General features: G+C 37.0%; 1 protein-coding gene across 1 annotated transcript in view; it reads right to left on the minus strand.

Annotated features, from left to right (window-relative positions):
• lovit (loss of visual transmission) overlaps window positions 1–18,119 on the minus strand; it is a 206,105-nt gene that overhangs the window by 107,938 nt on the left and 80,048 nt on the right. Inside the window, exons 2-3 of the mRNA XM_073992423.1 lie at window positions 13,683–13,945; window positions 13,339–13,623 (exon numbers count right to left, since the gene is read on the minus strand). Coding sequence (XP_073848524.1) covers window positions 13,339–13,623; window positions 13,683–13,945 — 548 coding nt within the window. The remainder of the gene's footprint in view (window positions 1–13,338; window positions 13,624–13,682; window positions 13,946–18,119) is intronic.

The following is an 18,119-nucleotide window of genomic DNA, read 5'->3' on the forward strand; positions in this document are numbered from 1 at the left end:
TTCATGCAAATTTTCAGTTGGATATCTCCTCTTATAGCGCTTATGGAGTTCCTTAAGATATTCCACTTTCCATCGAGCGCAGAAATTGTGGTGGATTACTTTGAGACGCTGCCATCGATTGATAAGGGAAATTGTAGTTATTTAGATATCTGGGTCAATCGGAGCCAAAATTGGAGTACCTATAAGAAAGTGGCCTGGAGTGAGTGCCGCCAAGTCGGATGGCTCTTGCGACATTGGAGATAAAGGGCGGGAATTTAAGCAGGCTTCAATCCTAGACAGGAGAGTCTGAAATTCTTCAAATGTATGTTTTACATTCGTTGCAACTTTTCGGAAGTGGGATTTGAAACTTTTAACGCCAGCTTCCCATAGACCACCCATGTGTGGTGCTCCTGGTGGAATAAAATGCCACTTTATATTTTCGTGAGCATAATTACATTCTATGGACTGTTGAGAATTTCGGATAAAATCTTTTGTTAGGACTTTTGACGCTCCAATGAAGTTAGTGCCATTATCGGAATGGAGATGTAATGGACAACCTCTCCTGGAGACGAATCTGCTAAATGCTTCCATAAACGTAGCTGTGGAGAGATCCGATGTCGCTTCCAACTGGATGGCTTTAGTGGAAAAACAAATGAACACGCACACATACCCTTTAGTAATTTTATATGACCTGCCAGAATAGCTCTTGAGATCAAACGGGCCGGTAAAATCCATGCCAGTATGCGTGAATGGTCTACTAATGTCAGATCGTTCGGGAGGCAATGCTGACATTAGTTGAGATTGGCATTTGTGCTTGTATATAACGCACGGTTTACACTTATTTATAGTTGTTTTGATTAGATTTTTGGCTCGTATTATCCAATACTGCATTCGGACTAGCCGGAGAACAAGCTGATTTCCGCCATGAAGGGATATTTCATGGACTAGCTTAACTAGTAAACTTGAATATTGGCATTTGTAAGGTAGGATAATCGGATGTCTCTCGTTGTAGGACAAGGCTGGGGACGATACTAGCCTACCACAAATCCTCATTATGCCATCGGAATCAATTAATGGGTTTAGGCTTAAAATTGAACTGGATGTTGGAATTTGCTTCTTGACAGATAAAGCCAAATACTCTTCCGGATAGTGTGCTTTTTGGACCATAACGATTATCTTGTTTTGAACCAGAGGGATTTCTGATTGCGATATAGCTAAGGGCTTAAGTTGAAAGTTTTGACGGAATTTAGGATGGGTACGGAAGAAGAAACGATACACGTACGCTAGTACCCGAGTGGCACGTGGAAGAGAGGAAAACCTTTCCAGGACATCTTCGAAGTTATCGAAGTAGGAGAAAAACACCTTCACCGATTTCCTTTCCAATTCGATATAGTTTTGTGGTATGGTTTCCAAAGTAGGCCAATATGCCTCGTCTCTTTGAAGCCATGGGGGCCCTTGCCACCACAGAGAACATTCCATGAGATATTGGGGAGTAACACCGCGACTAGCCAAATCTGCAGGATTCGACTCTGACCTGACATGGAACCAGTGGGATGGATTAATTACTTGTGTGATTTTTGACACCCTATAAGCTACGAAGGTCGACCAGAAACACGGGGGTTTAGAAAGCCACGAAAGGACAATCATGGAATCAGTCCAGCAAAATAAAGATGCATTAGGAACTTTTAGTTGGGGGACATAGTGGTCTATCATTTCGCTCAGTAACGTTGCCCCACACAGTTCCAGGCGTGGAATGGAGAGCGTTTTTATTGGAGCCACTTTCGTCTTGGAGCACACTAGTTGTGTGAATACTGAATTTCCTGTTTTTACACGGACATAAATGGAGGCAGCGTATGCTTTTTCGGATGCATCGCAGAATCCGTGGAATTGGACTTCACATTCTGGAGAATAGTGCAACCATCTAGGAATATTAATGGAACTTATTAGAGGATATGTGGATAGAAAATATTTCCATTTGGACTGCACTTCTTCTGAGACCGGTTCGTCTCATTTAGTGCCCTCTACCCATATCTGCTGCATAATTATCTTAGCATCAAATTATCTTAGGATCAAACAGTTTGGCGATTTGGGACAGAATTTCCCTTTTTGTATAATTAGGAGGATCGGAAAAGGACAAGACAGAAAAGAAGAAGAAAGAATGACGCATTCCACCGAATGCCGAGCGTTTTCGCCGTGCTTTTATCGTCAAACTGTAGGAAATGTTCATTTAAAAGTTGATCTGGGGGAATGTTACTTAAAATTTCACGGGAGTTTGAGGTCCACTTTCTCATGCTAAAACCTGCTGAGCCTAAGGCTTTTGTTAGCTGTTCCCGTGACTCAGTGGCTTCTGAAATGGAATGGGCACCCACTAGTGCGTCGTCCACGTACATAGAGTTACGTAGGATTTCGGATGCTAAGGGGTATGTAGTTTCTACGTCATCGGCTAATTGCAGCAAGGTGCGGATGGCTAAAAATGGGGCACAGCTCACCCCAAACGTAACCGTTTTGAGTTCAAAATCCTTTATACATTCGTTCGGATGACTACGATAGAGGATGCGCTGAAATTTAGTGTGCTCTCGGTCTACTAGGATTTGCCTATACATTTTCGTTATATCGCCATTATAGACGAAACGGAAAAATCTCCAGTTAAGGATTAAGGCCACCAAATCTTGCTGCAGTGTGGGTCCTGCATGTAGTACGTCGTTAAGACTTATATGGGACGAAGTAGGAGAGGATGCATTAAAGACAACCCGAACTTTCGTGGTCGTGCTTTCTGGCTTTACCACAGCATGGTGTGGTAAGTAATAATACCTTGGATGTTCGGAATCGGTAGGGGATGTAACCTCGGACATGTGATTTAAAGATATGTACTCCTCAAGAACCCTGTCATATTCTTCTTTGAACTCAGGTGTTCGAAGGAGCCTGTCCTCGTTTCTTAGAAACTGTGCAATTGCACTTTTTCGTGAGTGACCTAGGTCGGAAAAGTTGTCTTTAAATGGAAGGCGAACAATATATCTTCCATCTTCTGCTTTTTGTGTGGTGGTTTTGAACAAATGTTCGCAGAATTGGTCAGATGGAGACGTAAATTTCTTCGTCGGGAGGTCTTCTATCTCCCAGAAACATGAAATATGCTTGTCAAAAGATATTTCACTGACATACGAGACTACTGTAGGGAATGCGGAAATGGATTCGGAAGGAATGGGTCCGGTGAGGATCCATCCAAATACAGTTTCCTGTGCCATTAAGGATCCACATAGATTTTGCTTAACTCCAGATAACATTATGGATGGAATTAAGTCGCCACCTATAAGGAGATCGATTTTGGAGCAAAGGTAAAACCGAGGGTCAGCTAGAGGAATATTTTGAATACCCTGGAGAGATTTTGGGTCCACTGTCCTGGAAGGTAAACTCCCCGACAACTGTGGGACCACTAAAGCTGAAGCTGGATGTTCAAATTTGTCATTGGCTGTGGAGCAAAGTGTAAATCTACACTCCTTTTGAACAGCTGCGGAGATGGTGTTGTTCAAACCACAGACACGTGCACAAGTTTTCGTAAATGGTAGTCGAAGTTGGTGGGAAAATTTCTCTGAAATAAAGGTCCCTTGGGACCCCGAGTCAATTAAAGCTCTAGCGGAATATTGCAAACCATTGTGACATATTTTGACGAGGGCAGTACCTAGTAACACGCCATTGGGTTGGCTTGAAAAACAAGTTTGGACCGTTTTCCCAGTTGTTGTGGACTGTATCGAGGGTTTGGGGGAAGTTTGGTTGACCGAATGTGGGGTTTGGCCAGAACTTGAATGTGTATTTGAATCTCGATGAAGTAAGGTGTGGTGTTTTTTGCCACAAGTGTAACAAGAAAATTTGCTCGTACAATTCTTGACTGTATGAGCTTTGGAGAGACAGTTGATACACAAACTGCATTTCTTGATTTCCTTCAATCTTTGTTCCGCATTCATCTCACTGAATTTCGGACATTTTCGAATGACGTGGACTTCGTTGAAACATAACCCACACTTCGATCCGGTGACACTATTTTAAAAAGTCCGAATGTTTCTTGCATTATTGTTGCTGTTTGACGTTTTATTAGAGGAATTAGGAGAACTAGCGGTCTTGCGACGAATTTCTATAACCGACTCCAAGGTCCGATGTCGGTTAGTCAAGAAGGAATCGAGCTCAGACCATTTGGGAATTTCGCTTTTGTCTTCCAATGTCTGTTCCTATAAGGTCAGTGTTGACTCTGGAAGACGATTGGAGCAGACATTAATGAAGATCGGATCCCAGCTGTTGACATCGATCTCATAGGACTTTAAGAGGGATATACAGGCGTTGATATCCCTTTGGATGTTCTTAAGGGAGGTGGCACATTCGGTTTGGATGTAGGGAAGACCGAACAAGTTTTTTAATTGTATGTTTACGAGAACTCGCCGATTCTCGTAACGTGAACTTAGACTTTTCCAAGCAATGCTAAAATTTTCATTTGTGAGAGGAAATTTTTTCACAATATCATTCGGTTCTCCCTTGGTTTTCTGATTGAGGTGGAACAACTTCTCTACAGAGCTCAATCGGGAGTTTTTTATGCAGACTGCCGTAAACATGTCCCTAAATGTGGGCCTTGAAGGATAGTCGCCACTGAAAAGGGGAATATCGCATGGAGGAAGTTTGAAACCCTCTTTCTGGATAGGTGTGGAACTAACGATAGGGGTAGCTAAACTATGGAGAGCTTCGCCTAAATGGGCAAAGCAACGACATTAGGTTGCAAATGCGCTTCGAAATTTGGACTTAATAGTTTCCATTTCTGAGGCAATTTGGCTACCATCGTGCTTAGGGGAGTCTCCTTCCTCTTCTGCGTCATCAGCTCCTTCCTCCTGCTCTATATCGGGAAGGCATTGCTCGTAGGCTGGTTTCAGTCGGGACCACAGTTCCTTCAGCTCTTCTTTATGAGCTTCTATAACATAGGATGAAGACAACTGGGTTTGTTTGTCGTTGAGGTTGGCCTCAAATTCGACGAGTCTGTCGGACAGACGAATAAACTTTTCTAAAGACATGGGAATCGTTAAAGTAAGTTGGAAGAAATCGGTGATTGAAAAGACAATCTACGGAATATGTATCTAACGTGCTATTGTATATCGAATCCTTGATGACTGGGAAGATCGACTGAGAACGATTTTTAATCGGAATAACAGTTTAAGATATATTTACCAAAGAATGTTCAAAAGAAAAAGCACCCTTATAAGCGAAATTTGAATTTTCCTCTATCCCAGATTGACAGACCTTAATTTAAGATATTCTTTAGGAACCGAAAAAGGTATGAATATACAAGATTGCGAATTTATATTTTTGTATTTCAGATGATTTTCAAAGAGAAATCAGCGTTAAGATACAAGAGAGTTATTTCCGGCGATTAGATACTTTCATCAGAACATATAAAATGCCAGATACAAGTCAATCTATGTAAACGTTGCTGATAGGAGTTCTATTCTCGTTTATTGCAGAGATGATGAAAACGACACATACAATGGATCTTGTACGTTGGTAGATGACGTCACTAGTCAGCTGTTTCTTAAATTGGGGGCAATGACCGCGTATTGGGAGTTTATTTTAATATGTTTCAATTAATTGGAGACTGGAAATAGTGAGCACGGGAGCTAGTATGCAAGAGAGTTTCAAAGCAAAATAAAAAAAAAAAAATCACCAGAGCGCCTCTCTATTTTAACCCTTTAATGTCTACTTGTTCCAAAAGGGACCAGCCGGCATTCACTTGACCGAATGTTTTTGGTATAATAGATCGACAAAGTTTGCTTAGAACTCTTCACTATTCCGGGTGGATTAAAATTTAGCATTAATTTAGTAATTTTGAAAAAATTAATTATTTTCCAAGACTTTGAAATTGTGGTGTGAAAAGTGCGTTTCTCAGAATTTTCCCAACCAAATTATACAGCATACAGATATTTTTCTTAGTTCCTGGTATTTGGATTGGGGAAAAAAGTTGATAAAGGAATCTGTAGAGTTAAAACACTTTGCAAATATTTTGGCGATGTATGTTGTTTAAAGCTCAGCCCTTCGTGGGTTAAGGTTTAGAAAAAACATACCGAATAAGAAAGCTCAATAGAGAGAGTATTGTATGTGTAACCTACTCAGAACCCCAGACCGCTGTATACACGGAGAGAGAAAGAATGTATCACTCATAAATTGTTGGAAGGATTTCAGTGTGTTCAAGTCAATTGTAGATTTGTTGAATTATGTGCTTCAAGTTCTCTTTTTTTTAGAGTTGCTACGAGTGGAAATTGAAACAAAATATTGAGTACAGTTGATGAAAGGGTAATCAAGAAAGATATTACCACAATATGAGTATGAATATGGGAGAATGTGAAAGAATAGCCGAGGTGTTTGGGAGGTTAAGGAAGGGGAAATATGTAGGAAAAAGGAATACGGTAGAATTCAGGTGATGAAAGAATGTAATGCAAAATTAAAATAATGCAGATAATGTGATATGTGGCATGTGTGAATTTGTACTAGGGTATATTAATAAAGAGTTGCCTGAATAAAAAAAAACATTCATGCATTTTGGCATACGATGAAATCTAAAAACATCTTTGCTGGCATGGAATAATTTGTTAGACCCAATGCATTAAGTTCTTGTTTCAAAAAAAATATGGATTTGCTCAAAACTTTAATGTCGTACTATTTGTGGCGGAGAGCAGAAAATAAATAATTGGACTCACCAAAGAGTAATCACTAAATCTTGATGTCGGTGGTATATCCAAAATATAATATTGCAGCTTTAGGAAAACACACAACTTTCTTCTTACAACTTGAAAATATCAAATAGATTAGAGACTCTGACCAATTCTTGCATTTATCCACTTATTGTATTGCACTTTTTACTTTATATCGCACGTTTACTCTACAACATTCTCCGGTTGTTTTACGACGAATAAATCAGAAACAAAAATTCACAAAACACAAACCTGTTTCTTGAAATGTACTCAGCACTGGAGTTATGGAATTTAAATCTCGGAGAGTGTTCCCCTTGTATGTATGTCGCCGTGTATATCAGGCTCGAACTGGACCAAAATTAACGCGTTGTTTTGCAGGGACAAGCGAATGGGGGAAGAAATGGAACACTTCTGGAGACAAACAGCAATTATAATTTGCTTGTTTATGAACACTTATCTCCAAGATATGTGGAGAAAAAATAGCTTCCAATAGAGTGACCAAAGTAGGAGTAAAACCAAGTCAGGATTGATTTGATGAATTCTTGCTTTATTTTCTGGAACGTCTTACCAGTTGAAAGGTTGACTTGTAAAGAGGATGAGTGTTACAAAAAATTGACGGAAATTGCCTATGTAAGATGAATCGACTTTGCGGCGAATTGTTTTGTTGAACAACAAACAAACATCAAAATGTATGAAAGTATTTGGGTATTTATTGGTAATGACAGAATTTTAGGGATGTTGCACTTTTAGTAGGGAATCCAATACTGGGATTGTTTGTGTTGTTTATGGGGACATAAACAGACATGTTACATACAAATGCACTAATACATAATACCTTTCCACAGGGTGGTGTAATAATAAAACAATAAAAAATAAAATAAATAATTTTTTTGTCAATGCCAATTTTATCGCTTTTAAACTTCTAGCTGTGACGGAAGCAAGCTCAAGCCAGTAAGGACCGCAAAAGTGGAACAGTTTCTTTAGTCATTTTTATTTTTTTGGATAAAAATGCGACTGTCACAGCAGACACCACAATAGCTTGTAAGTGATATTTCCGTTAAGCAGGCGACAGAAAATGTTTGCAGGGAACGTGAATCTAAGCGAATAATTTTTGGTGTGTAGGTGTTTGGTCTATTTAAAAACCCGGAAAACAAATTTACAGCCATTCCCGATGGAAAATGTTGCTATAACATTCTTAATACTGGAAATCGGGAGATACATTTATATGGGCACTAGGGCTATAACCAAAAAATACCACCATATAGCCGTGTAGAGCATGGAAAACTATTATGAAATACGGTGTCATTTTTTCTCTATCGCGAAAAAAGTTTCCGCACCAAATGCATTGAAGTTCAATAATGCATTTTTTAATTTTATCTGTTATAACAACATATTTGCTTTTCATTAAAATTTTTATTTTTTTGTAATCTAATTTAAAATCATTATCAAACCGTTCTGGACCAATTTGTTCTCAAATCGCGCCACTTCGGAGCATATTAGGAACTTTTGACACTATTGCAATTTTTGTTTTTTCTTTATAAACTCGTGAATTTTATGTTTATATTTTTTGTACCTATCGGACAAGAGAATATGGGGTCATTTTCAACGAATTCGCGAAAGTTACAGGCTGTTTTTGTTGAATTTGACTGTGAGAATCGTGTTTGTTTCTATATTTTTTTTTCAGACAAAGCAAATTTAAATTTTTAAATAGAAAAAATATGAAAAGGGCTTTAGTAATAGCAGTCAGTGCGGAAACTTTTTTACCGATTCGATTTTAGAAACTCGTTTGCGTTATCAGGTCAAAATTCCCCACACGGTACTGGTCGTGCAAATATTCATTATATATATATATATTACATTTATATGGGCACTAGGGCTATAACCAAAAAATACCACCATATAGCCGTGTAGAGCATGGAAAACTATTATGAAATACGGTGTCATTTTTTCTCTATCGCGAAAAAAGTTTCCGCACCAAATGCATTGAAGTTCAATAATGCATTTTTTAATTTTATCTGTTATAACAACATATTTGCTTTTCATTAAAATTTGTATTTTTTTGTAATCTAATTTAAAATCATTATCAAACCGTTCTGGACCAATTTGTTCTCAAATCGCGCCACTTCGGAGCATATTAGGAACTTTTGACACTATTGCAATTTTTGTTTTTTATTTATAAACTCGTGAATTTTATGTTTATATTTTTTGTACCTATCGGACAAGAGAATATGGGGTCATTTTCAACGAATTCGCGAAAGTTACAGGCTGTTTTTGTTGAATTTGACTGTGAGAATCGTGTTTGTTTCTATATTTTTTTTTCAGACAAAGCAAATTTAAATTTTTAAATAGAAAAAATATGAAAAGGGCTTTAGTAATAGCAGTCAGTGCGGAAACTTTTTTACCGATTCGATTTTAGAAACTCGTTTGCGTTATCAGGTCAAAATTCCCCACACGGTACTTGTCTTGTATTTTATTAGTTATAGCCCTATGTAGAAGCACACTTTCTTTTAGAAATTGTCTATAAAATCACCCTTGATTTTATATGGCCCCACCTAAGATTAAACATATTGAAAAAAATCCACCTAGGATTAAAAATAAATAAATAAAAAATAATAATAAACAAAATTAATAAGAAAAAGTACAAAAAAAACTTCAAGGTACTTGAAATAGAGTCATGGGGGCTATACCAAAACGAGGACTGATATAGCCCATCTTCGAACTTGACCTGCCTATGCAAAAAAGACACTCGTTTGCAAAATTTTAGCGCTCTATCTCAATTATTGCGGACGCTAGAGTGATTACAACAGACGGACATGCCCAGATCGTCTTAGAATTTTATCCTGATCAAGAATATATAAAACTAAGAATATATATAATGAATATTTGCACGACCAGTACCATGTGGGGAATTTTGTCCTAATAATGAAAACGCGTTTCTAAGGTCGATTCGGTGGAAAAAGTTTCCGCACTGACTGCTATTACTAAAGCCCTTTTCATATTTTTTCTATTTAAACATTTAAATTTGCTTTGTCTACAAAAAATTATAGAAAACAAATACGATTCTCACAGGCAAATTCAGCAAAAACAGCCTGTAACTTTCGCGAATTCGTTGCAAATGACCCCATATTCTCTTGTCCGATAGGTACAAAAAATATAAACACAAAATTCACAAGTTTATAAAGAAAAAAAAAATTGCAATAGTGTCAAAAGTTCCTAATATGCTCCGAAATGGCGCGATTTGAGAACAAATTGGTCCAGAACGGTTTGATAATGATTTTAAATTAGATTACAAAAAAATAAAAATATTAATGAAAAGCAAATATGTTGTTATCACAGATAAAATTAAAAAATGCATTATTGAACTTCAATGCATTTGGTGCTGAAACTTTTTTCGCGATAGAGAAAAATTGACACCGTATTTCATAAAAGTTTTCCATGCTCTACACGGCTATGCGGTGGTATTTTTGATATTTGCAAAAATTGCAAAAAATTTATGACCCTAATGGACACTATACCAAAACGTGGATCTACGTCGAACATTTTTGGTACGGAGGTTTCGTGTGTACTTAGATACCAAAATGCCAAATACCTGATATACCAAAGTACAACCAATTTGGTTGGAAAATGTGACGAATGTCTTCAAAATACCAAAAGTCTGGGGGCTAGACCAAAACGTGGACCTATATGCCCCATGTTTGGAAATAATTATTTCTACCCCTGAAGACCCTAAATACCAAATTGCAGCAAAATTGACAATGAAATATGGTCTAAATACACAAAATATCTTATATGTGGAGGTACCGTTATGAGGACAATATTCTGTAACGGTAAGCAATATTCGCCATATTCAGTGTAATAATACATATGTTAAATTTCAAATTTCCTTTACAATTACATAGAAAAAAATTAAAAACTTTTTTGGCGAGCACATCCGCCATTTTTGGTACATGGGTTACGAAAAAAATAGTGGTTTCAAATCTGTTCGCGTTCACAAAATTGGATGCTGCACTCAAAAGTTATATGTGGTTTTACTCTCTTGTAAAGAAAAAATATTTAAAAATTCCTATTGTGTTGTAATAAGAACATGTATATATGAATCGTTAGCAGCATTTGATATCTATCCGTAGATGCTAAAATAGTTGCTAAATTTATTTTTATTTTCGCGGAAAATCAAAAAATATTGAAGAAATCTTGGAATAAATTTTATTTATTCTAAATCAGAGTCCAAAAAATCTCTAAAAAAATAATTTAAAAACAGGTACAGAATCTAGACAACGCGTAGAAAAATGTGAGACCAAAATTATAAAGATCGCGTTTATAACTTGCATATTACAGCAACAACAAAGAACGGAAACTTATTGTTGGAAATTATTTCAAAAATATATTTTTGGTTAAATACGAAAAATTTGAAAAATAAATGTTGGGAGTTATTCTATTATTTCGCTAAATTTCGATCCAAATCCTGAAGTATTTTGCTTAAACTTCTACGAGAAAAGTAATTAGTCATCGTGAAAGTATATTTGCTTTCTGTGATAAGCAATAGAGAGTAATAAGCAGTAGAGAGTAATATTGAAATTACAATCAAAGAAAAAAACCGTATAATTCGCGAATTGGTTTAAATCGATTGAGGTGCATGCGCTTTTCGGATACAGGGAGTCCATGTCTATCAATATGCATGGATTTTCCCCTGTTTCATTCAGCGGCCAAAGTGTGCCATCAGTTGCATCTTACTATTCAAAAAACCTTCAAGTGGGCAAAAATTACGCGATGTGCATATGATTATAAGGTGCATCCGATTTCAATGGCCCCCTATTAAAAATACGTCAATATAAATTATTTTAGACATATTCGTCAAGAACTGCGGATGTGCCACCGCATTCTATTTTGGGATAAATAGGGATATTACTACTCCTGAATCTTTGTAATTTGTGACACACCTTTTTGGCAAATATTATAATCGCGTATAAAGGATTACATTTTTGCAAAAATAATCAAAGAAAATCGCGGTTCAATTCGCGGATCTGTCAAAATATATTTTTGCAGATTTTCCTACTTTCAAGGTATCTATATCCGGTGTTTTAGTGGATGGATTCGACAGCGGAAGAGCTCATTAGATCCGGCACGTAAAAAAACTAAAATCACGCGTGGTTCAGGGGTACCTGTACGACAGTTGTAAATTTTAAAGCCAAAAAATAGGTTTTTTCAGAAAATTTACGCACCAAATTTTCGCCTTTGGACTCCTACTGCTAGGAAGCTGTACGGAGCACACTCATGAGATATACATCGAACGACGTGGAATCGCGGGTTCTACAATCCTATAAACTAGTTTGGATTATTATCTAGTTGCACCATCTAATTATAAGAAAAATTCGAAAAACACTGAAATCAAAACTTCAAAATGTCGGCATCGATTCTAGGGGGATGCTGTGTATATATCCAAAAGTCATATACTAGAACCATGTTGCCCAATGGGTATTGTTTAGTTCTTTCTTTGAGCACAGGTTCGAATTTTGCGTGGTTTGGCCAGAAATCAAAAAAGAACACAAAAAAACATGTTTACTTCAACACATTTTTCCCATTTTTTTATATTACCACCAACGCAGCTTCCACGAAAATTATTTGTTATGGTCCATATTATAAGATCGTGGCTAAAACACTTCAATTAATATATGTAAATATATTCATATTTTATAAAATATATTAACAGTTCGCGACTTATTAAATGGTGAACCTCAACTTCAACGATTGAAAAACTTTTTTGAATATTACCATATACATACATGTAGGTAACATCTATACCAAATTAAAGCCGTATACATCAATTAGTTTTGGAGTTATTACTTTTCCCCACTAAATTTGGGTTTCGCCTTCAGTGTGTCGGTGACATAATGCAATTAAAAAATGGTTGAGAGGTGTGAAGTTTATATTGAGGCTCACTGTATATCATGAAATGGCAAATTTCTTTAATTTTCGTGACTTTGAAATAAGCATGATGTAAAGATTTGGACAAGTCAGTCAGTCAATTAAGTAAAAATGTGTAAAGGTGAGACCCCAATTTAAATTGAGCATACAATTCAAATGGATTAAATTATTTCCGTGTGTCCGTCTTTTGGAATTAATATAGAAGTCACAATATCTCCGAGAAACGAATGACATTTTTTTTAGACCAGGGTTTGTCTCGACACCGACTCCAGCAAAATTGCTCGACTCCGACCCTTTAATCACCATTAAAGGGTACCACACGCTTTAAGGTAATTTAAAGGTTTTATCCACATTTTTCAATTGAATTGGTTATGATTTGACCTTTGCTATGTCCCTCATATAACAGTACCGTCCGATATTATTTACTTCGAGAGCTTTTGGTAAATTTTCTAACCGAAATTGCAGTTATTTATTATTTTTGATTCTCAATTGGTAGAAACCCACTACGCAGAAAATGATCAACATAGGTCCATATTTTAGTATATGCATCATGTCATTGTACCTTCCAATTTTACGTAGGAAACTGTCTGATCCATTTTATTTAGCACAATTCGTTGGTGGAGGGTGTAAAAAGTTCGGCCCTACCTATATACCATAGTTTTCGTATTTACACTACCTTGTAAGTTGTTGTACCATGTAAAGAACAAGGGATACATACCTGGCACGCATACGTCCAAAAGATATGCCCTGGAAGGACTTTGGCAAGCATCTGCATCGAAATCCAACAACACTGTACCAAGAACAGTGAAAAATATCCCCCATGGGTGAGAGGTTTTCTGTACTGCATTGGCCTGCGTTTTCGAAGCTGTTGCTCTATGTGCCGAATAATTTATGTTATTGTGCGTTCCATTCGAAGTTAAGTTCATTGCCGATATTTGAATATGTGGATCAACATCTCCAAACGCATAACCTAAATCCTCACCGTTGGGGACCAACAAAAGACCTTCAAATACACATGTGTTTCATTTAATTAAATTTATTGATTTAAACGGATTACCTTACCCAAAAAAACTCCGATTGACAGCAGTATAATAAAAGGTCTTCTACGTCCCATATTTAATTTGCATCTGTCGCTCATGGAACCCAAAATTGGTGTTAGGAAGAATCCAACCAGCGGGGATAATGCCCATACTAATGTCATGTGTTGATGTTCAACCCCTATCTTTAAAAGGGTTGGGGAAACAAAAGCGGTTTCAGCAGCATACGAAAATTCGATACCCATCACAGCAGCCGACACCCGTACTAATTCCATGCGAGATTTATGTCTTATTTGGGTGTTTGGGTGTGCGTATCAAAAAAGAAACAATTTAATAAAATAACATAAATTAAAAAAGCAAAAGCTTCTACATCATATACACATACATATAAGTAAGCAAATACAGTTTCGCATGCACGTATATCTTCTTGAAAGGATAAAATTTAAAATAAATATAAAATAGGATTAATGTAATATAAAATGATTGTTTAAGATATCACAAAATGTGTACAAACTGTCGACACTGCCCAGCAAATAAACTGTTCTACTTTTTTATAAGTAAGATGTTATCTATAAATATTGAATTGATCTGCGTAGTGAAACAAGAATAGAGTTTGGGAATTCCGACTTGTTTCATTCCCGGGAAATCAGGAATGAAAATTTCTCATTCCCGGCAATTCCCGGGACTATGGGAAATCGAATTCGTGGGCCATAGACCTGACAGAGGAGTATTTCATACTCCTTATATTTATAGTTGTATCATTAGTTATGTCTTTGCAACAATAACAAGGGTAAAATAACAATAGCAAACATCTTAAACGACGTTGCGCCAAAATCTTGAAAGTACCAATAAATCAGCTGTTCTATATATCTATATGTAAGCGGTCAGAAATCAATTCTTCCTGATTATATAAAACGTAAAGGTTATATAAAACGTCTGTTGCCCACAACCATTCTCGCAAATACTTCCTTCATATCAACGAGTGCTGTCCGATTCTATTTTTTTTTTAGGTCAACGATATGCGACGTTCTTGTTACCGTTCGAAGGACGGAAGGAACAATATATATATACTTTATACGATTTTTGCAATGTACCCGCAGTTTGTTGTTACTAATTATCGAGAATTACAAATTATCGGGGCACGAATTATAGCTATTCTATATAATATATCTTATATGTGAAAACACATATACCCGTAATCCCGCGAATTCCCGAACCCAAACTCTAAACAAGGATCAAAAACAATATTTACATATAATGTTAAAAAATGTTTTCGAGATGGAACTCGTTTTCTATAATGAATGGACAATGGTCTGTCTATATAACTCAACTAGGATGCCTGAAATTATGACAACTTTTCCAGGTATACAAAAAATGTACGAGGTTATATTGATTTTGACATAGGTGTTGGATCAGAACATGGAGCAAGTTTGATATGTGATAACGACTTTGCTCGAAATCGACAAAAATACATACATATACCACAATAATAAAAACATTGTAAGTATTAACGGTTTTCGCGAATGGTTATGCTTATACAACTCTCTTATATGTGCTAGGTATTTTTGGGCATTTTTTGGTTATCGACAAAAATCGTTAAAATTAAAATGCGTATAATTTCGGTAATTAACGATATTATTCGGTAAGTTAGCGACCAATAAGTTCTACCGATAGTAACCGTGATGTCAACTTTTATTTTAACTTTTCATTCATAATTTTCAGTTTTAATTTGACCGAATTTTGTCGGTAACCAAAAAATGCAATAGAGAATCCCACTACTGATGTCTTTGTATAGCAGATGTAGCAGATGGTTCATACGACGCACAGTAGTTCTGAATCCTGTTTTTCCTAGTCAAAACTGGATAACTTTTGAACGGATAGACATATGCTCATAATTTTTTTTGTTCGACACATAACACAATCAGCTTTTCGATAAATGATTACATTCAGTGGAATTCAAGGTCAAAGTTAAAATTTTGTTTTTTTTTTCATATTTTGTGTCAAAATATGAGTGTTTTTAAGTTTATTATATCGCTCATTTACTCAAGGAATAGCATAACTCAAAAAGTTCTTCCTCTGAGTTAGCAACATATAGTTTTTCTACGACTTCTTCTTGACGTAGGGGATGAAAGATACCAAGGAACGGTCCTGACCGGCTTTAACATGGCAAAGCCCAGGATTTATCTTGGTCCCTCTTTCATCTCAAGGGGACACTGACCTCCCCTTGGTGTCACCTGGGGAGCTACCTTTAACACCCCTTAAAGGTTGTGAGCTAACATGTGCCGCTCGTTCACCCATAAGAACGTTAAAAACTTGGGTGTGGACGTCGGGTTAATAATCCTCACCTAGAAAAAGCACCTTTCTTACTTACAACCCCCTCTAAAGTTAACGAACCCCGCAAACGTTGTAAGGACCATGATCTGCGAATCTGCGTCTGGAATGACAACACTCTTTATAGAGAAGGTGCAGTCTACGCATTGGAAGATGTACTTGAAAAGTACAAGCCCGACATTACTGCCATACATGAAATACGATGGATTGGGAAAGACGCCACAACAACACCTTAAGGTGACGCACTGTATTATAGCTGCCATGACAAAAAGCATGAGTTTGTTTGAGTTTGTAGTTGGTCGGAGATTAAAACATCTGGTCTCCAGCTTCACCCCAGAAAATGAAAGATTCGCCACAATCCAAATAAAAGCAAAATTCTTCAACCTCAGCTTTATTTGCGCTCATGCTCCCACTGAAGACAAGGACGAACAGACCAAAGATATATTTTACGAGATATGTTTTAGAAGAAACATATGACCGTTGCCCTGCCCATGACACTAAAATTGTTCTAGGCGATTTGAATGCCAAAATTGGAAAGGATAATATCTTTGGCCCAACAGTCGGGAAATTCAGTCTTTACAGTTAAACAAACTTTCCGGTAATTAGAAAATTATACCACTAGCACTAATCTATAAGAATTTTGTTATTCTCATTGTGCTAGGCTTATATTTATTCCTTTAAACTCCTATAAGGAGCATAGGGCCAGAACAAAATTATGAAATCTATTTCTATCTAATGCTAATAATTTTATTTCACTTCATGTAACACCGCTTCTTTCAACATCTTTTTCAATTTGTCGCCTCCAGGTGTGTGCTGGTCGTCATCTTCTCCGATTTCCCTGTGGATTCCATTCAATGGCTTGTCTTGTTATATCACCAGCAACCTTCCGCAGTGTATGCCATATCCACTTCCATTTCCGTTCCATTATATTTATATAGATTGGCGTTTGACTCGTTAGCTCCCATAGCCTGTTGTTTGGTATTGTTTTGGGCCAGTAAATTCTTAGCAAGCGTCTTAGGCAGCGATTGCTGAAGCTTTGTAGTCGCTGTATGAGCTGTGCCAGGCTAAATAAAATAAATAGATAAAATAATATCAGACAACGGTATGAATCTGATAGACTTTGCAGCTGTAAAAACGTGGTAGTTAGTAGTACCAGATTTAAGCATCTCGATATTCATAAGGGCTGTCTCCAGATCAAAGAACAAGTAATCAAATTGATAATGTTGAGATAGATGAAAGACATTCATCGAGCGTGTTAGATGTACGATGTACGTTCCGAGGAGCAAGCATAGATTCGGACCATTACCTTGTTGCAGCAAAGGTACGTACCCGTCTAAACATTGCAAATAAATCGCGAACAGATAGGACAAAAGGAGAGAAGAGAAACGTCTTTTTCGGAGGAAAAATAGAGAAATGGAAAGGCGGGAGTGTGAAAAAATCGAGATGTACAGGAGCCAGAATGAAGTCCGAAAGTTCTACCAAAGAGTGAAACATCAAATGATGGCTTTGGTACATGTACATCCTTCTGTAGAGACCACCAAGTTAATGCGGTAACTGATACAGATAGTGTGCTCAGGATATGGAAGGAACAATTTTCCAAACTGTTGGTATCCAATAGTAGCGAAGACATCTTCGCCACAGATCCAATCCCAGAAGATGGTGTTGAATGTATACCATGAGGCAAAGACAGCAATAAACCGGCTGAAGAATAATAAGGCAGCAGTAGCCGATGGAAGAACGAGCACCCGACGATTGAAAGCTGAGCATTCTGTGCCCTGTCCACAAGAAAGGAGATAAGACTGAATGCTCTAACTATAGGGGCATAAGTCTTCTCTCTATTTCCTACAAGATAGTGTCTGGGATATTGTGCGAACGACTTAAGCCTATTGGCCCAGTCAAAATAGACATCGAAATAGCAAAAATTCCCAAAAGGCTAAATTTTGTTGGAGAGCTAGGTGTTGCCATTAGAAGCAACGCCCTAAAAGTGCCCATCGATCCCATGTGTGCAAAAAAGTTATTCGGGGTCAAAGATGAAATGTTAGGGGTTTTTTAGGTTTTCTGATTTATTTGTTGAAAACGGTTGATCTAATCAAAAAGTGACTAAAGTAAGTATTGTAGACAGAAAAATCAT

This window comes from Musca autumnalis, unplaced genomic scaffold (genome assembly GCF_047663935.1).
Source record: "Musca autumnalis isolate F117 unplaced genomic scaffold, ASM4766393v1 scaffold_1, whole genome shotgun sequence".
Lineage (NCBI taxonomy): Eukaryota > Metazoa > Arthropoda > Insecta > Diptera > Muscidae > Musca > Musca autumnalis.